This window comes from Teleopsis dalmanni, chromosome 1 (genome assembly GCF_002237135.1).
Source record: "Teleopsis dalmanni isolate 2A chromosome 1, ASM223713v2, whole genome shotgun sequence".
Classification (NCBI taxonomy): domain Eukaryota; kingdom Metazoa; phylum Arthropoda; class Insecta; order Diptera; family Diopsidae; genus Teleopsis; species Teleopsis dalmanni.
In genome coordinates, this window is record NC_051846.1 from 202,089,868 (window position 1) to 202,113,571 (window position 23,704).

General features: G+C 27.1%; 2 protein-coding genes across 3 annotated transcripts in view; one reads left to right on the top strand and one right to left on the bottom strand.

The window, feature by feature from the left end:
* LOC119671380 (serine/threonine-protein kinase S6KL-like) overlaps positions 1–23,704 on the bottom strand; it is a 93,627-nt gene that overhangs the window by 23,519 nt on the left and 46,404 nt on the right. For both annotated transcript variants that reach the window (XM_038081986.1, XM_038081985.1), the window contains exon 7: positions 21,602–21,690. In XM_038081986.1, coding sequence (XP_037937914.1) covers positions 21,602–21,690 — 89 coding nt within the window. The remainder of the gene's footprint in view (positions 1–21,601; positions 21,691–23,704) is intronic.
* On the top strand, positions 6,267–18,028 carry LOC119671381 (protein bangles and beads). The gene is made up of 2 exons (XM_038081987.1): positions 6,267–6,518; positions 15,367–18,028. The coding sequence occupies exon 2, from the start codon at positions 15,371–15,373 to the stop codon at positions 16,694–16,696; it is 1,326 nt and encodes a 441-aa protein (XP_037937915.1). The 5' UTR covers positions 6,267–6,518; positions 15,367–15,370; the 3' UTR covers positions 16,697–18,028.

Sequence of the window (23,704 nt, forward strand, 5' to 3'; positions counted from 1 at the left end):
ATTACAACACATTCACATTTATTCTTGCCTATAATATTTACTAAATTACAGGGGCTATTAATAGGATTCCCGATTCAAGCCACAATAAATAGTCGCCGATGCACGAGTGGTCCTGCCTAACATGACAAAGAAAGGCTGTTGATAAACAACTGAAGACAGTCAAAGATATACATATTAGGAGATTTAACAAGATTGTGGAAATCCTTTGCTCCTGTGGAATGCTAGAAAATTAGCAAACAAGTAAGATGTATGGCTTTATATTTACTTGTATTCACATTTGCGCATATACACATACATATGCTAACGTGACAAGAACAAAATAATAATTTTGGTTGTGAATAAAAGTGGGAATAAAAGTGCCATTAAAAAAATTTTGTACAGAAAACATCTTTAGTGTTATCATGCTTAAAAGTATTTCAGTATTAAAATAATTGTAAGATGTAATAAAGATACAAGATACACTGATCTGATTTACAGTAGTTTTGTTATTATTTATAGGAAATTATAACCAAAGTCTTGTCAATAATTGAATCAAACGTTACAAATTACTTTTCTATATTTTTTTTTTACTTTTCTATTACTTTTCTATATTATTTGTTAAAATCTCGAATTTATAAATATAATTGACTTGTAAATTTTTAGTTAGAAATAAAAAAGGAAATAAGTAAAATAGTTATAATATAACAGATATCGTGCGGAATACTTAAGATAATGTGCATTTCGATAAAAATAGAAGCTGTAATTATAACTTTCAAACACGTTTAACTCATCTATCGGCGTTTATTGTCGACACGATTAAACTAAAAACTTAATTTCCTGTAGGTAGATTGTTTCGCATTAAGTGCAACTAGAATTTAATCGTAGATTAAACACTGTTCAGCAGCACATCGCAAAAATTGGCGTATAAATCAACTTGTCTTTTGCAATTAAAATCCTTACCTCTCTAGTATATTTTGTATCTTCGTTTAAAATTAAATTCAATCATCATAAAGAATAATTATAGTCATTATACACTTTAAAGGCTTCCATCACAAACGAGAACGATCTTAGGCGAACAATCTTGTGCCCAAAAATATATCACAACTCAACCATTATTTCAGACCACATTCTATTTTTAAACCTGAAACCAAATCAGATGCTTATTATTAAGCATTTTTTCCAGAACGCAGATAAAAAACATAGAATAACAATTACAAGTGCACAAACAACCACACTAAAATACAATATATATATATATGTATATAAATGCACAAGTTCAAATATCTCGCATATGAAAAGGAAGGTAAGGAAGATCGCACGAGAAAAGTATCTGACTAGAGTAACCTGCAAACTAACAGACATACAAACAGACAGACAGACAGATGAAGAGATAGACAATCTTGCCAATACAAGTGGTGTTGGTATGGTATGAAGCAGGAAAAAGAACCAAATACAAAAAAAAATAAAAAAAAAAAATAAATAAAATAAAAAATTAAGTATTATAATATTGCAATAAAAAGAATGTGATAAAAGGCCAATATAGTCAAGCCGCACGATTTTCAAATAAGGTTTATTGGCAAAGTCGATAATATCAGCAATCAGTGTTTTAGCATAAATAGAAAAATTGTTAATTGCGCTTGCGGCCTGGAATAAAATCAGTACAAGCAGGCAATTGCGAAAAACAGGAACGAACCAAACCAGTACGTATGTATAATTTAAATGCACATAGAATCTTGCAGATAGATCGCAGTTTATCAATAGTTGCAATAAAAACAACTACTACTTAACCATAAGCGATGAGGCGAAATAGAAGGAGGAGTAGGAGGAGGAGGAGGAGGAGGGGGAAATAAAGTTAAAATGCATCCATGAGGAAAGAAAATTTTTATATTCCCCCAAGCGCCGTCAACGGACAACAAGAAAATTGCTGCACATAATATACAATATTCTTTTATGCACATTGAGTATAAGTGAGCCTTAAATAGAATACTCGTAGTTTAAGAATAGATAGTGAAGCTCATAGGTACATTTTGCAAATTTATTGTACATCAAAAGCAGGACGGACACACAATAATCGGTCGTTCGGATCGTTTGGACAGTGTCGTTGTCGTCGCCACAAATCAAAGCCTGCATAGGAGCGTTTAAGACGACAAGCATGGCTGGAATTGTAAATGAAGAAGATATATGTATCTAGCATCTAGGAAAGCAAGGCAGCCAACAGTTTGTACTTTGACTAAAATATTAATAAAATGCAGCTACTACAATCAACAGCAATCAACAACAACCACCAAACACCAAACAACATATAACAATAAAATATTTAAAGGAAAAACAAAACAAAAAAGGGAGTTGTTGCCAACGAAACTGAACTAGACTAGACTTGTTGGGGTTCTTCTTCTTTTTCTTCTAGTCTTCTAGTCTAAACGTTTTAAACGTATAGTAGATACTTTTTGTGCTGGTTATATATGTGAATTTTTGCGGATACATTAGTCTGTCTATAAAATGTAAGTATCTGTATGAGCAGCCACAAGAAGTACCATCTGCAAGAAACTTGAACATTTACTATTCGAACCGACCACTGCGATACCTTCAGTTTGGAGAGAAGTCGGTATAGAATATGTACAACAGTGGTTCGTTAAAAAGACTAAGGATAAAAAAAATTAATAAGGAAAAAATAAAACGAATGAGTTTTAATAATATATTTGTGTGCAGCGAAGAAGATTATTAAAATAGTCAATAGTGTTCAGAGAAAAAAATTTGTTATTCTATAGTTTGAATAGAAGTTTTTAATGGTATAACATGAAACTAACTATGAATGCATAACATAGAAGGATTCAAAACTAATATTTAGATAATATTAAACAATCCAATTGTTTATAAAAAAATGTCCATTTTGTATAGAGAATTTTAATAAGACTCTAATTGAATGCTATAATAATAAATATAATAAGACTCTAATAATATATAATATAATAATATATAATCCCTATACAAAACTTATAATAATAACACGCACATAACTTATTCAAAAATAATAAAAATTTTAATTCAATTACTTTAAAATTAATTAATAAATGATTTTAAGATATTCTGTTGAGAGGATTGTAACTGTAACATGTAACAATAACTGTAACTATAACGACTCTTTTAACGGATAATCCTTTCCGGTAGACTATTTTCCTTAAACTTACGTTACTAAAACTATATTTTTCACTATTTGGAACAATAAACTGAATTTTCTTTTGATCGGACTACCCTCTGTAACGGACAAGAATTGACTAAAGCTAAGTGACTATTTAAGAGAGTTTTTAAAAAGGTCTCGGAAAGTGTCATTCTATTCAAAATACAATTTAACTATGTAGTATGACGAAATATTTTAATAAGAAAAGCCATCACAAATGATTAGAACTTATTTAACTATAATTATTTTTGAATTCGATGTTTTTATTATACTCATTTCAAAGATCTCTTCATGCAGACATAAACCTGGTATCCCAACAAATCCTGGTATTTGAACCTGGAAAAAAACAAAATTGGCGTTGAGCTTTTAACAACACATTATACAGGAATACAGAATCACATCTGTATTTTAACTCCAAACAGAATATTATTTTAAAATACAATTCAGACTCTATTCTAGACTAGGACCAAACCAAAGAAAAAAGAAGAATTTCCCTATTAATGCTTCCACTCGAATATTTTTTACTTTCTAATAGTTTTGTAGACCTTTACTATCTGACTTAACTTCCATTTGTGGACCTTACGTCTAATAGGAACACAAAAACCCCATAAAATATTTAAAGAAAGATATATGCATTACTCTGAAATTTATACTTATACTTATCTATCTTATACTTTATTATGTCACTATACTATAACAGTTTTTTTATATATTAAATCTTAAGATATGTATTTAACTGTAATTATAATGAAAAGATACTACGACTTACTGAATTCCAATATCATTCCAATATGTAATTTAAAAAAAATTTATTTTTCATCTCTACAATATTTAACTAAAATTCACATTTGTTCAGTTATTTTATTTTTAGATTACATATTTTTATTTTTAATTTCTTCTAGTTTTTAATGTTATTTCTTTTTGTATAAAATTTTACTGTCTTTTTTAATTAACTTTTTTTTAAATTTTGAAATATTGATTAAAATAAAAAAATAATTTTTTTGAATATTTTTTTTTTCATTTCTTTATTTCACATAATTTTGATTTAAATAAAAATAATTTAATTATTATTAGTTTTTATTTATTTATTTGAATTTCATAATTTTAATCTTCATTTAAGACCATAATGCGTTATTTAATTTTTTTTTATTTTTTTAAATTAATAAATTTATTTCGAAATATTAGATTATTTGACATATTATTCGTTTAAATGGAAACAATTTATTAAGTTAAATTTTTTAATATTATTATATTTATATTAAATTACTAAATTATTATTTATATTAAATTATTTTACACAATTCTTTATTATATATATTTTTACATTAAAAAACTAATTATATTAAATTGCATAATGTCACTTTTCTATATAAGTATTTAAACATTATTTAAATGATTGTTTCTTATATCAGAATATATTTTTTAATCACATCTATTTTAATATATTTTTTTTCTAATAATACTTTTATACTCGTAATATATTAAATTATGTGGATTGAAATAATATTTCACTTATTATCTTCATTTTTTAAATATTTTTATTTAAATATACTTTTATTATAATTATAATAGTAATAAATTATAAAATAATTATATTTGTTTTGTAGTTCACCATTTTTCGAAAACCTTTATATTTTTTATGTAATTATATATTTATTTTAAATTATGTTGACTGAAATATTATATATATATGTCACTTTACTATCTTAATTTTTTTTTGCATATTTTTTTTAACATATTTTTATTATAATATTGTATAATATATTAATATTTAATTAGATTTACGAAAATTATTTTGACCGACAATACTAAAAAATTTTTATTCTTTTTGTAGTAAACTTTATTCTTTATTTATAATATTTATATTTATAAATCTCTATTTATAATTATATTATAAATTTTATTTGTTTTTTTTAATAATATTTTTATTATTATTTTTTAGAAATAATAAATAGAATAATAAATATAATAAATAGAAAGGTTTTTGATTAGTATAGAACAACGAAACTTTATTTTTATTTAATTCGAGTAGTGCCAATCAGTGATGTTTTTTATTTTTATTTTTTTTGTTTTTAAAAATATTTATTAAGTAATTATTCTTAATAATTTAAAATAATTTCTTAAATCAAATTTTTTAGTATCACAAATTTTATTATAATTATATTTTACATTTTTATGTTATTTTAATGGAAATGTTTTTTTATATTATTTTCGCTGCATATTATATTTGATTTTTTATAATTTTTAATAATTTATAATTTAAAATAAAATTCATTTTTTTTTATTTTGATACAAGGCTTGGCACCCATAAATTATTTTTGCGTATTTCTTTTTCTGAGAACTAAGAGTAAAAAAATAGTTATATATGTTCTTTTTGTGTACTAAGAATTATTCTAAAAAAAATGTCATCATATTCCTTCATCACTCTATTTATTTTAATCGACTTCCAACTTTAATTTTTAGCACTTTTTATTATTATAATAGTTTTTTTAAACAAAGGATTAAATACATTTAATATCCTTTAATCCTCAGCACTAATAAATAATTATTGCAAATCCTTCTTTGCAGAGGTAACGTTTATGCTAACGATATGCAAAAAAAAGTCATAAAAATACTTCACCACCCACAACAACCAACTGCACAATATTTACACATTATTCACCACAGTTTCATATACAAAAAAACATAGAATTATCTAAGAACGATTATGTGATTATGTGCTCTCTCTCTCTCCATTAAGTTAAACATAAAAGCGATCGAATACTGCACGAGCGCATGTATTTGTAAGCAAGCCTTTGACTACACAAGAGCCGAGGCATGACTTAAATGTTCATTTGTTCTGATTTAAAGCCGAAGTCGCGAACTACAAACAGACGATAAACACACACTACACACACTACACTAACACTAGTGTGCGATTAGTGGTGCACATATGTATAGAGCAACAAGTGCAACTGTGTGTATCTATGCTGCAAACATAAATCGAAGAGTGCGAAATTTTCCATGGGAGCGCGAATACACAAAAAGAAAAAAGTATCTATCATCTTTAGTTGGCAGTTTTCACCACACTGAGCGTATATATAAAGTGTGTGCATCTTTGAATCTATTCAAAGTTGATTTTGAAATTGACCGCTGTGCACAAAGCAGTGAAGAAGCAAAGAAACTGAGATACATTCTTGGATTAAAAAATAATTCTTGAGAAAATCCTTTTGGTTTTGTTTGGAAGTAAAAGATTTCAATTTTTTTTTTGTTTTCGAAATATTCGAATTGTTTGTGTTTTAGACAATTCGTTTAATTGTGATAAATAAAAGTTCAATTGTGTTGAAATAATATTTGAGATACAATTTTGTAAAATTTACAGGTGAGTTAAGTGCAGAAAAGTTAAATATTTTAAGTGTTTCTATATATAGATAAAAAAGGACTTGTACTAAGATAAAGAATAAAAACTAAAATTATTTATTTTTACCAAGTGTTAAAGTATTTGCAGTGAATTTTCAATAAAATGTTTTATTAAGTCAAACTTATAGTTATATTAAAAATAACAGAAATGTTAGATCTTAAATATTCTATATTAATTTAAGACTTAAAAGAAATAAGATTTAAAATTAAAACAAAATTCGATTAAAATTTAAAAACAAATAAGATTCTAAATTCGATTAAAATTAATTTAAATTTGAATTTTTATAACATATTTTTCATTGAAATACAATTAATTCCGATTAGCATCTTTAAATCAAATTTTCTAAAATAAATTTTTAACCCTACTCTTCATTTTATATTATTTAGAATAATTAATATTTTATTTACCAAAAGTGTTCGAATATATATTAAACTTTCGCCATATATACTGTCGTGTTTTTGTCATATATATATTTTTCATATAACATATATATTTCACATATATATATATATATTTTTTTTTTTAATTTAGTAAATTATATTTCATATTTTACTCTGAAATTAATTTTTTTTTGTTATTTTTTTATACATAAAAACAAATATACTTTATAAAACAGCTATAAATTATTAATTTTCAAAAAATTAAAAAAAAAGAAATTCTTTTACTATTATTTAACTATTTTAAAAAGTTTTAAAGTTGAAAATGGAAAAAAAATAATTCAAAATTAGTAATTAATTTTTTTAAAACTTTGTATTTTAATTTTAACGCCAAAAAAATTAAAGAACACCATTTCTTCATTCTTCTTTATTAATTTCAAATCTTATAAGTATACAAAAAAAATTAATTTAATTATTAATATTTAAAAATTACTCTTTTTATATTATAAGCAAATTTAATATCGAATTTAATATCCAATTTCTTTTAAAACACATATCTAATAATAATTATTTAAATAATATTTTTAATATAAAAATATTTAACCAATTATCCAAAAACAAAAATAAGCTATTGGGTTATTGGGATTTATTGTATGAGTCCATCATATATTTACAGTAGGAATAGAAGTAGATACTCGAGCTTATTTTAATACTGTTTAATAAGAAGAAAGTAATTTTCTAATTTTTAATAATTAAAAATCAACATCCTTTTGTAGTTCCAATACGCTAATAAGTTGTATTTTAATTAAAATTTTACAAAGCAGTTAAGTGCTTTTCTACATCACTTTTTGAGCAAGCCTTGTTTTGTAGTGTAAATCGTAGGAGTGTGTAAATTATTAGGTGTTCTTATTTGTTAATATAAAATACTCATGTAATATATATTATTTGGCCCAATTCCCAATCAATTAGACACTTCCCAATCAATTAGGAAGTGTCCATTTTGAAACCATTTGTTGTTGAAAACTAAATAAATAGCAAAGCTCTATTAAGTTTAAAATTAATGTAATAAATAGTTTGCTTTAAGATTTTTTGTAGTTTTATATTATAGTAATCAAATGTCATTATTGGATGTAACAGTATATATATAGTATATACTATTCTGTCTCTTGATAAGCGACTTATGCTTATGCTTTAAAGAAATAAAGCAATAATATATCATTTAATGATATTAATTTAAATTTATTAAATGATTAATAAATATATCAGCATAGAAAATTAGACTACTATCAGTGAAACTGAGACCTGGTACTTTTATATCGACCATTGCAATATAATATTTCTATACAAGCTATCAGCTGTTAGATAGTAATCCTATTATTAGATCTGTCATGTTTTAACATATTATTTATTTGTTAATTTTAATTTAAAATACTTAATAATCACAAATTTTAAGTATAATAAAAACTTTCTAATCAGTTCAATTTTTTTTGATTACTAGAGATGACAACTATTCGGATCAGTAGGTCATATTTATGAAAAAAATAATTTTATATTATCGCAAAACCACACACTTTTAGAATATAGGTGTTAATTAAATTTTGCAAATTTTAAAACATTTAATTTTTCTATGTTTTTAATAATTAATTTCATAAACATCTGTGATATAAGTATTTTCTCTTATTTACACCCATGAATTGGCAATTTCTTATACAACAAAAATAAAATTGGCAAATTTTATTGATATAATCAATTAATTTCATTATATGTATGTGTATTATATTACAAGTACAATGAAAATATATTAAATAAAAAAAGTCAAATTACTTAATCACGTTTGAATTTGAAATGAGCTTAGTTAAGTAAAATAAATTAGATGCTCTTCTGACTACATTAAAAGGAGGGTCAATGAATTCTTCTAGAATTAAATTTAAATTTCAGCAAAAAAAATTTCTACACTTCAAAAAGTGCGAAAAAAAATGAATAATAGAAATTGTAATTATTCTTTTAATAAAATTTTTTTATCATTTTTCTGGTCTTTCATTCCGAAAAGAATAAAATTAAATGAACAAAAATTAAAAAGGCACTTGAGTTGCCTAAACTTGACATTGAATTGAAACTCGCAATTCGTAACGAAACCAGTTCAGCATGAGTGGAAACTACCATGGAACCACGGAGACTCAAAGACATGCGGAAAATATAAAAAAAAAAACAAAAATCTAATGAATATAGACGAAAAGTGCGTAGCCTTTAGATGACTATGGGGTTTTGGGTTTAGTATCTTAAGAAGAGGACTAAATCAGTCACTAATATAAGTAATAAATTTTAGTATAATAATATATATATTTAACTTAATTGTTAAAGCTTAACTATGTTAGTAACTGTAATGGAGACGATTGATCTATCATAAATTTAGAGAATTAATTGAACAGAGTCTTTAGAGAGCCTTTTGTTCTGCAATTCGTTAAGTGAGCCTTAATAAAATTAATTTAATTATTGTTTTTCAAGACCATTGTGGTAAAACAATGTAATAAGCCGCCACTTCAACCTAATCACGGCTAAACTGTTCTCCAACATAAACTTCAAGCAGAACTTAAAATTAATAACGATTATCAAATGCCAATATAACTAATCATAAGATTTCTTTGGCGTGAGTTATAACTCTAAAAGAGCCTTTAGCATCCATTAATAAAGTTAATGACACAACCTTCATATTATATTTCAAATAATTATAGCTAATCTTTATGAAATACAAATCAGTTTATATATAAACTGATTTCCTAAAAATATTAAAGCCAGGAGGCTATAAGAATAATGCCTCCTTATATCCGTAATTAGTAATTATAACGTGTGAATTACGAAAAATGTACTATAGATGGTTTCAACTGGGGAAACCTAATTACTTTATTAATAAAGTAGCAACTAACAATAGGCACGTTTGTTTTCTTATGATAACGGTCATATATTTATTGCACGCAATGGTCTTATAAAACTATTCTCCAATAATATAATTATGTGGGTCTCCAATAAAAAAAATTCTCCAAACGCAATCTCCTATGTAGGTGGTTTGCCATTGATCATAATATATAAAATGTAATCAACCTCACTCGGTTTTTATTGATATAGTATGATTTTCAAGTTCCATATAATCACAAAATGCTCACACCTTTCTTATAAAGGTATGTGGAAAATTATTAATGAAAAGCGTTAACAAGCAAAAAATAACTACAAAAGTTTTTAATAAAGGTTCTGTTTTCGTCTATTATATTCCAGTGTTTACACGGAGTACAAAACAACGGTATCATTAAATCTCACCCATTTATTTCAGAAGAAAGAATTCCTCTTTTAGAATTGTTCTAGCTCGTTTTACAAATCTAGCGAGTAAACATATTACATGACATCTAATCAAATTCAGTATCTTTTAAGTACTCCACTTACTAATGCGTCCATCACCTCAGGTCCTTAGGTGACTGACGTGTTCTTCGATTCGATGTTTCGTTCGATTCTATAACTATATTGGATATATTGGACATTTTATTTCGCTTATGCCAATTACTTAATCTGTACATGCAACAACAACTAAGCCATCAAGACTAAATGTTAAGACTTGATATTCTATTGGCTTAGCTCTTTAACTAGGATAATGTTACCGTGTTTAAATGCTTAATAAGCAAAACTTTTTTAAAATAAATATTAAAACTGCTTTTGCCTACCAAAGACGCTTTGTTTTAATTTTAAAATTTAATTAAAAGTTGAGCTACTGTTTTATTCGCAAACCCTATAAGTTTACATAATCAGAGACAGTTTATTTATATTATATATTTGTATCTAAAAATCTTATCTCATAACCGCTTTTGCATTTATCCACTTCATATACTAACAATATAATTATCTGACTCAATTCTCATTAGACACTGAGCTCCTAATGGTTCTTTCGAATTAGAACATTTTCCGTTTAATTGTAAAATTTAAGTTCTTACAAAAAAAAAACAAAAAATTAAACAAAACGGCATTTGAAAATTCAAGGTAACCTAATGTAAATGCCAGCAACGAAAAAAAAATTCTTTTAATTCTCATTAAAATAACCAGAACCGAATGCAGGCAGCCAGCCAGCAATGACCATGTCCGCAAAGCAAAGTTCAATTATGAAACGAATGCATGAAATTGCATCAAATTGTTTTGTGGCAACGAGACAGCAACAGCAAATGTAGTTCCACTCAAGAATGCACAATTCAAATCGAACGGTCGAACGACCGAACGGTCAAACAGGCAGGAGGGAGCAGGCAAGAAAGGCTTAACCACGCCAAGCGGACCAGGTAAAGGCAAGCTTAATTACGAAAAGCACTTGTTATATGAGTAATTAAATTGCAAACACTAACACGGACGACAGACGGCAGACGTCAGACGACGGACGACGGACTGCAAACGACGAACGCTGCCATTAACTGCATTACCAAAGCGCACCACATAAGATACTTCAATCTGTAATCGTATCCACAATAAATATTCAAACATTTTCTAAAGCTAACATAACAAGTCACTACGATACAGCAACGTGATCAATAAAATAACTATAAGGCAAAAAAATAGTTATACAAAATAGCAAATCAAGCAAATTATTGATACAACCGTGCCCACACTGGTTCACTGGTACGGTGTACAACATTTCCATGCCAAACCCTGCCTCGGCAAGACAAGAACATGCCTAAGAATTAACAGTCTTTGCAGTGCTTGGTTTCTTCGTTGCGACCAGCCACAGCGAAGCCTTTGTACGTTGTCAGCAAGTTTTGCTGCAGCTTTCAAGTGGTTGCGGTAGAGCATAAGAGCCGAACCGAGCCGAGCCGAGCCAAGCCAAGCCAGCAGCAGTTCAGCAAGTCCAAACCAAGGCACACTATTTGCTGTGCACACTGTTCACGGCGCAAAAGGCGTTTGTGACTTATCAGCATCTAAAATGTTTGGCACGGGCAGCAGAAAAAAAATGTATCTTAAAGATACTCGTACCAAAATAAAAGAACAGCAAGCAGTAAAATTTGATTTAAAAGCAAATCAAATTCACAGCGTGGGGCGGCCATACAAAATCAATCCTGCTCTGGGGTTCGCTCACAGCAACAACAACGACATCAACAACATCACTAACATCACTAACAACACCACCAAGAGAAGAAGGCTCGTTACTGGTTGCTGGTTGGTCTTGCTTGATTAGTGGGTCTATTCTTTAGTGAAAACAAGTTTTTCACCTACTGCGCTGCAAATAATAAAATCTTCGATTAAAAGTCAATGTACGCATGACATATTGATTGCTTCTGGAACCAATTTTTTACAATTTTTTTTTTTATTTTTGCCACTTGAAATTATTTAACAATTTTTACGGAAAATATGCGGACGAAAAACGACGGTCCAGGTCCAAGACAGGCAGGCGCAGCGATAAACTTATATGAAATTATGTAATTTTTATTTAGCAAAGCTTGTATCGAATTATTTTTTTTATTTTTATTTTATTTTATTTAATTTTGTTTTATATTTTATTTTATTTCATTTTTATTTTTAATATTTTATTTTTTTTTATATTAATTTTATTAATTTTAATATTTAATTTTTTTTTTATATTAATTTTTTTATTTATTTTTTTTTTTATAAAAATTTTTTTCTTGCATTATAACGAGCACAGTTTATGTGGAACGGGGGCAATAACAAAAAACCAACTCTCAAGAGTCTCAAGAGGTCTTACTTCTTTTTTTATTTTTTGTTTTAGTGGGAGTTATACTTAATAGTCGAAATCAATTTCAAATAAATTTATGCGTATTAAATTCATTTAATTAACTTAATTTCCTTAAAATTGAATTGGTAGACTAATTTTCTTATGCTCGTACAGTTCGAGTTACCGTCAGCGTCTGTCTTAATCTGCATATATTAAAGAACCACTTACAGACTTGACTGGTTGGATTATAAAATGCATGTCAAATTTACATAAAATTTAAAAATTTTATTGTGCATAATAAATTACAGAAACCAAACAGTTTTCTTAATTTATAGCTGTAAGGTTACGAATTATAGAATACGTGATTTATCGATAACGATAAAAAAATAAATTTATCTTAATAACCATTTATAATAACCATTTGGTTTCAAGATTGGCGAGATTGGAGATGTGATTATGTGATTATGTGGTATCACAATGGGCGTTATCTTGGCCTAAATGTTCATTATTTAAGCTCTAAGCTATAGTCAATAATACTTAACATAACCTGAAATATCAATTATAATAAAATCAATTTAAATTAAAAAGAAAAAATAGAATAATTTAAATCTTACATATTTAAAAACAATTAATTTTTAAAAAAATAGAAACAAGAAATCTTTATGACATTAACTTTAAAAAGCTTAAAATAATTATATTAGATTATTATCAGCTGAAAGATAACCCATAAGTCGCCAAGGTAGTTCTATCAAATTTACTACAACTAAAATATTATTAAAAAATTTTAACAAACGCTTAGAAGTTTCACTGTGATGATGTGGTATCTGAATAAAGATATTCAGGTAAATATATAAGGATATCCAGATAAATAGATAAAGATATCAGCAATAAAAAGATAATTTACTTAAAGTTCCAAAGATATCCAGATAAATAGATAAAAATATAATCGGTAAATAGATATTTCGCGCTTAGAAATTCCATCAAAAATTATATGGTATATGGTATATATGGTATTATTCAAATAAATATACAAAGATATTCAGATAAATAGATAAAAATATTATCGATAAATAGATAACTTACTTGAAGTTTCCAAATGATCATGTGGGGACTGCATGAAGATATTCAGATAAATAGATAAAGATATAATCGATAAATACAAGTTAGATTGGTAAAAAAGAGATATATTTCGATGTCCACCACACACTTAAGTTTGTAGACTTCCTTAGTGGAACATTTCCTTAGTGGACCTTTTGCAAGGGAAAAATTCAGGTAGTACTTTTCCCTTTTCTTCCTTTCCACTCCAATAAAAATACTATTTTAAAATTAAACTGGTATGTGGTAAACTGAATATCTTGCATATTGTTATAATTTACTATATTGCATATATCTTATGTTACTTAATACAACAAATACTCTTTACAATAGAGGTTAGATAAATAATGCCTCAAAATACTTGTTAATAAAAATCTTGCTTAATAGTTCGTTTACCAGCTAACTTATTTTATGCATTAATTTACTAAATAGCTGGTTTTGAGATCATTCCAATGCGAGTTCATCTTACAAGGCATTAGGCATTTTTACCAACGAAAAACTGGTAAGATTCAATTGACGACAGGCAGTCTGGACTTTTTATAAAATTCATACTTTTAAACAAGTCTTATGATTATAAAGATATTTTTTTAATTGCAAAAATTAAATAAGCTTTCATTTTATTGAATATAAAAATAAAAACTGATAACATAAAATTGATCATGAGAAAAATTAACACCTTCCTAATAATGTATATAAGCGTACTTGCGAGTGATTGGTACCTTAAACAAACAGGAAAATTTTTGAATTTAATGAACCCAGACGTACCCGTTAATCACAAATACAAATAAAAACCCTTAAAAGAGAAACTTTATTATCAAGTTTACTAAAAGATATGGATTAAAATTGCGAACTATAAGAGGTGTGGTACCAGAATAATTTAACTTATAAAACCTTTTAATGTCACTTAGTTTTACAACTTAACTACTAAAACCACAACATTTAAATATCGCATAGACAACAATGCATTTATTGTGGCACCTAATAATCTTACAACTGCACTTCACGTTATCTACATCAATCACACTCAGATACTTTTGTCCTACATTTTTCATTTACAAATCAGCGACAAAATCAATTTGCAGCTTGACGTACATAGCTAAAAGCGTTGAACTTGTACTTGGCGATCGTATGATAAACGTATCTGGAATAAACCCGCTCTGGCAGATCGAGAATCTTCTAAAAATGCCCGAAGACGCTACTGTTGTAAATTAAATTTTAAGCTTCCGTCTTGGTTTAGTCAAAGTTTAAACTTTTATAGTCGGTCAACAAATGAATTAAAATTAGCTTTAATCAAATTTAAAGCGTGTGTCAATCTTTCTTATGCCCCTTTAAATGATCATTAACTGCAATTACCCAATTACTACGAGTAATGCAATACGGTCAGTTCTTTATGAAGCCGCTCTATAGAGTGAAAATTAATAACAAATTTAGTAATGTAGTCACATTTAAATACACAGATACTATTACTACAAATGTGTGTGAATACCTTAAGAACTGAATAGTTATGCATATATATATATATATATATATATATAGTTTAGTCAAAATCTTAGCTGGCATTACATATGTTATAAACACTTTATAAATATTGAATTTCTTAAGCAATATAATATTTAATAATGTATTCTTTTTTCTATTTCAGCAAAATGAAGTTCCAATTAGTAATTTTATCCGCCCTTTTAATAAGCGCATTTGCTTTACCCGTGCCAGATGAGGAAGTCTCACCTGTGCAATCAGTTGTCTCAGAAGTTAAACCCGAAGTAGTTGTCAAGTCCGAAGAGAAACCAGTTGAAGTTGTTAAACCAGAATCACGTTCTGCTGATGAGCTTGCTCCACTCGTACCTCTTGCTCCAGCTGCACCAGCCACCGATGTACCACTTGCACCACCAGCCTTAACAGAAGAAAAGAAACTTGAATTGGCTGCCAATGCACCAGATGCTGAGATTACACAAGCCGTGCCAGAAAAGAAAGAGGAAAAGCTCGCTGAAAAACAATTGCGCGCTGAAAAAGAATCCGAAACCGTTTCATCAGTTCCAGTTGTAGATGCTCCAGTTTCAGCTGTTGAGACCACAAAGCAAATCGTTGATGAAATTAAACCAGCCGTGCAGGAAGTACAACCAGTTGGAAAATCATCTGATTTAGGAGATGACTCACCAATTGTTGCTGAAGCACCCAATAAAGAAGAAAATAATGTTGAAAGTGCACCTGCAGTTAAATCTGAACTTGTACCAGCTGCATCAAATGTCATTGAAGCTGTTGAACCTGCACCAATTGCTGCTGTAGCTGAAGAGAAGAAAGAAGAATCTGCTATTCGTCAAGAACGCCGTGGAGTTGAAGTTGAAAAAGTTGAAGAAGTCCAGGTAGCTGAAAATAAAGTTGTTGATAATGTTGCCGTTGAAACACCCGTAGAAGTTGTGCCAGTTCTTAAGAGTCTAAAATCTGAAGAACCCAGCGTAGCTGAAGTAACAAAACCAGTTGAAGCTGTTGCCGTACCAGTACCAGAAGTTAAATCACTACCAGCCGAAGAACCTATTGCCGAAGCTACTGAACCAGAAGCCGCAAAAATTGCTGCACCAGCGCCACTACCAGCACAAAAGAAAATTGAAGATCCACAAGCACCAGCTGGTGATATACCACAACCTTCTTCTGAAGAACTTGCAAAATCTCTGCCACAAGAAAAATCGGCTGAAATTCCCGCACCAGAAGCACTACCAGTTGCTCAACCCGAACCTGCTGCATCTGCCCCAGCACCAGCACCAGTAGCTGAACCCAAAAAAATTGAAGAACCCACTGCCAGTAAACCAACAGAACAACAAATCACACCAGAAACGAAAGCAACTAAAGAAGAGAAGAAATCCGAGGAGAAACAAACTTCTGAAGAGAAATCCGCTGAAAACAAAAAATCCGAAGAATCAAAGGAAACCGAAGAATCCAAAGAAAGTGAAGAATCCAAGGAAGATAAAACCAATTAAATGCGTTAAGTCAGCTTAATGGCTTAAGGTTTTCCCCCCACTACCACAATTAAGCAAATAAATATAAACAAAAAAAGAAAAAAACAAAAACAAAAACAAAAAGAAGATAACTGCATACTTCTCTCCCGCCCACACAACATACGCATCGTGTGATCATTCATCTTATAGCTGCTCATTCTCCTAACGTTCTCACTTGGTTACAAGCCAATTGTCTTAAGTATTTAGTTAGTTACTTTAAGTTGTAAAAATAAAACTGAAGCAAAAACGGACAGATTCCAGGGACCGATACATTATAATGGCTCATAAGGAAAGCATAATGTAAGGAAAATAAATAAAAACGGAAAAGTTAGAAATTAATTATAATTTAACATAACATAATACATAATAATAATATTATTAATGATAAATAAATATTTTAATTATATTTTTTTAAATAAATCGGCTTATTAACTTTAAAACAACAAATACAACAAATACAACGACAAAAACACAAATACATGCACAAACTGACACACATACGCACATATACACAACACAAGCACACAAGCACACATTCACACACAGTGAAATATACAAGGACAAACCAATAAGATGGCAAGAAAGCAATATAATTAATTAAACATATGCTTACTTATTATTATGCATAACAAGTATTTAATAATTTAATTACATTTAATTAATTAACAAATTAAGTACACTCCAACAGCACATAAATGACAAAATTATTTAATAAGAACAAGAAAAAAATTAAACTTAATTTAGTCATTCCACACTTAACAGAAGACCGGCAAGTAAATGCATTACAATTGTAGTTAATTGCTAATTAATTAATTAATTGAATTAATTACAGAGTAGTTACAGACAGCTTTAGCTGAAATGCAAACAATGCTCAAGGACGTTTCGAGGAAAGTGAAAAGAGAATGTGGGGGTATAACCCACAATCTTTATTGATCTTTCTTAAAGGCCAACACTGCAATAGTTAATTTACAATAATTTTATGTAAAAATTTTGCGAGTTGCACAACAACACGGCACATTACATATTACACATTACACACTAATTGCACTTTTGTATTGAAGAATTGATTTCTACTTTGTAACGTATGATTATCTGAATTATTTTATGATTACTTTTAAACAATTAATTATTTATAATTTTATGTTTTGAATAATGTTTTGTGCGTTAAGTTAGTTTACAATTTAATATTTACGTAAAAAAATATGTTAATTTTATTTAATGCTTTGCTTTGCGGAATTAATTATGCAAAGGCAGCGATCGTCAGCGTGAAGGAGAAAATTTTATAGAAGTTCTTGAACCGTCGCAAAAATCTCACAAATTAAATATTGAAAATCTTTGGGAAAACTTACCGAAATATAACGTAATTTAATTGTATGAAGTATGATTCTTTTTATCTATAGACTGAGATGATTTTTAAATAAAAATAAATAAAAAAAATTGAAACTTATTGCTTTTATTTTTTTTTAGAATGGTTTTATAGAATGGAATAGTTGATGACATGACAAAAGGTGTATCACATGCTAAACGTAAGAATATAGCACTTAACGATTACATTCATGGCCCTTACGGTAAAAATGCAAAATAAATAAATGCTAGAGTAAAATAGAATAAATGGTTTGGATGAATATGGTTGTTAATAGAATAACTTCAGACTTTTGAATAAAGAACGGAATGTCCCCGTTAAGTTTTTTCCAACATATTTTGCATTAAAGTGCATTTTGCTAGCACTGAATTAAACTAAGACTAAAGAAAAAGTTATTTTGCCCTTCTGTATTTTTGGTTCATTAACAAGAAATCCTTTAGTCGAGTTTTTATTTCTCTGATAATCTTTTCATTCTTTTACAAAGTATAGGGTAAAATTTTAATGAGCCAAAGTGATTAAAAATTTCTCTATAGCACCACAACGAATCTGAAATTTTAATCTTGCTTGGGGAAGTAATATCCAAAAAATTTTAACTGAGTTCATTCTATTATTTTGACAGAATTATGAATGTCAATTCTTGTAATTCTTGTAAGATTTGTTGCTCTCTTACAGAGCACACGGTACAACATATCCGTTATCGCTTTATATATATATTAATAAAACTGATATTATTATTCACAGTAATATGAGGGATATAACCCAGTTCGTTTCTTAAAGAAATAAAAAGCAATAACATATAGATTGTAATGTATAGTACATGATCGGCGTGAATAGCAGACAAATGACATTAATGCTATTGGGGCTCATAACTGCTTTTAGTACTATATTAATTGTTTCATATGTTTTTCATAAGAACTCCTCTACAACTATAGAGATGTTGCAGTGGCTGATCGGCAGATATAGTTTCACTTCAAATAATTATATAGTATAATAAAAATAAAATAATTTAATTATAAAAAAATTCTCTGGAAAAAATATAGTTGAATTTCAAAGATTAAACTCAGTCATTCTAACTCCTGTCAAAGAAGGAACTTCTCAATAGAAAACATCCTTTTGAATAGGATGATAAATAACCATTCAACATTATTTTTTTTTTCAAACTGATTTTTAAATAAATTAAAATTAAATCATAAATAATATAATAATAACAAGATAATAATATGTATCTTTAAAACTATATTACGAAATAATAGTCCCAATGGAAACATTATAAAATTGCATATTTATCTGTTGCTACTTTCTGAAGCTCATTTAGTACATGCACAATTTTTGTAGGCATTCTTAAACGTAATTTGAGTCAATTTTTTATTATTAGATTTAATTTAAACAAGTGCCGAGGTACAAACTGGGGATTGAAAGAAAAAAAATTTATAAAATCGCATTTACACTTGATTATAAATTAAGTTTAATTTGTAAAGCAAATATTTTCAAAACATTCCATTCACATGAATTTTTCTATTCGCTTCAATTGAGTTGACAGCATTCAGCAAAAGTACTGTAAAGTAATTTCAAGAAGCATCAAAAATAAAAAAAAAAATACTTAAGATTTATATATCAAACTAACAAAATTGGTAACTAAAAAATTTTTGCACTTTTAACGATTTTATACCACAGAAAGCAACTTAAATCAAAAACCTTCTAATAAGAATTATTAAACAAAGATAACAGCTCCAGGATTATTGTTCTCCTCCCCTCAAACAGATAGAAGTAAATAATATAACTGGACGTCTCAATTGCCTCAATGCAAACTCAACAGTGTCTTGTTAGAAAGCTTCATTTTATTAAGATAGTAACGCAAAAGACGGTAATCCGTCAAATAATGCCAATGGTTTTAGTTCTGTTTACTAAACGATCCAGTAGCCACTTCTTCAGGTTACAAGTCAGTTTTTTATAGGACATTAGTTGTGGACCATGTTATTCCATAAATAAAGTTCGGAAAAGCATGACTTAATGTTTGATTTGGTTCCTCCTAGATCATCGGCAGAATTATTGTCATAAATTTCAATATGTCTAGGCACCCAGTAAAGTGCACCTATATGTTTTGCTCACCAACTTCTTTGGTAAAATAGAGAGAAAAGAATTTCTTTCAACTTTTCTTGTTTGATATCGCATGGTTTCTGTGAATATTACATATATAACAACGCTAAGTAGATGACATCCAGTTGACTATAACATTAGTTTTTAGAACTCTTCTAGTATCAAAACCATTAGCATGAATTTCTGCATACCCTGGTGTATTTCATGTCTTGTATTCCACAGAAAAGTTCTGATGAAACAGTGCATTTATAGTTTGGAAGTTTATTGGTAACATCTCTAAAGTTCCCGTTGTAATCTAGCACTCATAATATACTTATTACATTATATATAATAAAATATATAATAATAATATAATATAATATAAAATTGTATTCAATGGTACGGTTAAAGGTTTACGAGCTAAGTGAACGACCATTTCAATTTCATAGATTTTAAATGTGTGCTGGGACTTATAATACCAGCATCCATATAAGATACGGTATGTATAGTAATGTATGTATACTTTATCTCTGGGGACTCTGTAGTTTATATAAGGCAATGAATCAATGTTAAATTATATGCATAAATAAAATTATATGCATATCAAATGCAGTGAGTAAAATTTTAGCAATTCAAGAGTAATATCGCCTTGACAGAGAGCATCTATATGTCTGTACCTTATGAAAAATTTCCATTTATGAGAACATAGTTTGACAGAGCTTTCACTCCATATAATTATAATAATATGTACTTATAGTATAATAATTATAAAACTTTAAAATACCGATTTTATTGATTTATATTGGTTGTTAAGACTTATCCAAGCATGAAAAACTTTTATTCAGTTATTTATATTATTTATTTTTTATTAATATCTAAGTTAAATAATTTAATAACGTAATGATAACTTATAGACATAACATGCACGTCCATTAATCAACGGATTATAGCACCTATTTTGAGACTTTTTCCACTACTCTTTAAGCTGATATAGCTAACTTCTTTAGATATTGAGTTAAAAACTTTTTACATAGATTATGATTACATTAAAGCCATCTAACGCCAATTTCCAATTTGATTACACAAACAACTGGTAACAAAATATAGACGTACATACTTGTTATATATAAAAATTAAATAAATAATAATTTTTAACTTCGAAGTCCGATATCTCATAAAAATTTTTAGGTTGTTCAGAAAAATATAATTTACCAGAAAACTGTTGTCAAATGGACGTGCCTGGGAAATTGTGATTGGTTAAGTTATCTACTCTTTTGTATAGAAAAAAGGTGTCATAGTGAAGAAGATTTTTTATAAGAATTTTTTTTTTTAATGATGGAAATTATTTTATTTTAAAAAAATATTAATATTTAAAATTTTAATATGCTATTTTAAAATAGGTATTCTTTTCGTAACAATATTATTATTAAGTAGTTGAAAAAACTTACCTTTTGTGTGAACATTTGACAAACTATAACTCCCATTGACCACCAATCTACTGCATGCCCATAGGTCTCTCCACGTAGTATTTCCGGTGCTGAAAATAAAATAAAAAATAATATTTTTACTACTTACCTGAAAAATAAAAAGGTTTAAAAACTTAAAATAAACAAGGTGGACTTACAACAAGGTGGACAACAAAAATAAAAACAACAACGAGCCGTATGAAGGATAATTATACAATATATTTTGTTTCTTTTTATTTTTTAAATATTTACATACATTCTTTTTCATTTTATTTAATAGTGTTTTTTTTTCTTTTACAAGTACTTTAGAGAACAAATCACATTAAACATCATTTTCTCTGCTAGACCTACTTATAAATAATAATTTAATCTTTTCTTTAGCAAAATATTCAATATATTTATTAAAAACGTTCAATACAACACTACATTAAAGTAAGTTCTCTTAGCTTATATGCTTGTATTATTCTGTAAATTTAATATTAAATTAAAATTATATTACTAAATTTACATGTACAGTACTACAGTTTTTATTTACTAAATACAAAAGAAAGCTTTTCTCATTAATATTATGAATCACAATTTTTTAAATAATTTCTTTTTTTTTGTTTGTAAAATATATTAAATCTTAACTTAAGTGAAACGCTTAAAAAATAAATTTATGAAAACTTATAGACTAGGTAGTTACATACATTATTAATGGTTCTGCTGTTAACTATGCTATAAAAATTAGGTTCTCTTATATGTTACAGTAAATAGGTTTCAAAATAATATTTGGGTAATTTGACATATATACTTTAAAGGCTTAATGCCAAAATAAACAGCGGATGGATGTGTCATAGGCAAAATTCTTGGTTAGATTTTTTGAAGGATTGTTTTTTGTTTTTGGTGTTTTTCAATATGCAAAAAAAGTATATATATGTCGTTGCACGCCAATTGCATATATATATCATACAAGTAATAATCTCAAATCACAATTTTGTATAAACTCCTACATTATTTATTAGTGATTATTAGTAAACAAATACACTTAATAATTTTTTCAGATTTTGCGTATAAGTAAAACATTTGATTCTTCTCATATATATAAACAACATTTAAACTTTCCAAATACTTTTACTTTTACATTACATTCTTTTTTATATTCAAAATAATTTGTATATAGGTTTTCGAAATAAGTTTTTTTTTTAATAAAATTTCTTGCTCCTTAAAAATTTTCTTTTAAAATGATTTTGTCTCGGTGTAAATGTTCCCATATTCATTGTAAAATGTGCAAACATACGTACTAAAAACTCTTATAAACTAAATTAAATAAAATTATCTTAAATGATTATTGTTTCAGATGAAATTTTGATTTTTCTATTTATTTTGAAAAGTATAATTTAAAGTTTTAATGAGAAAAATTTATATACTCGTATATAAAACACTAGTTTAGCGTTTATTTCTTGTTTAAAAAATGTACGTTGGGACAGATTCTTAATACACATTAATATCTGATATTTATGAATGAGAAATTATGTTATTGTAACTACTTAATAATAAATATTGCAAAATTATTAACTATATTATTGTTTTTAATTGAAAATTACATATAAATATATATTCATTCTCTATCATATAACAACATTCCATTCTTTGCCATACATAATTTGCTTATATCACTTTCTTCTCTATATTACATATTACATCAATATGAAAAACAATAAATCACAAATATAAATACAAATTATAAATAATTTATTCGTATTTATTTTAAGCATGATATTAAAATATAAAATTAAATATTAGGTACTCATGTTTTAGTAGATTTGTTAAAGAAAAGTTTTTGTGAAAATATTATTAATAATTTTACATATATAACATATTTGTTTTATTTCTTATTTATAGTGAATTACTTTTAACATAAAATATTTTCATTAAAAAAACTATAAACATGTGCTTTGTATTTTCAATTTGAAACAAACAATTCTGTCCACACATCATTTTATTTTTATATAAAATAAATAAAATTTTATGTTAGTGTAATACAAACATTAAAACATTTATTGGTAAATTGTAAAAAAAAAACTTTAAATATACATAAATAAA

What these genes read in the sequence shown, in the direction of transcription:
- LOC119671381 (XM_038081987.1), top strand. Translation starts at nt 15,371, where the DNA reads ATGAAGTTCCAATTAGTAATTTTATCCGCCCTTTTAATAAGCGCATTT.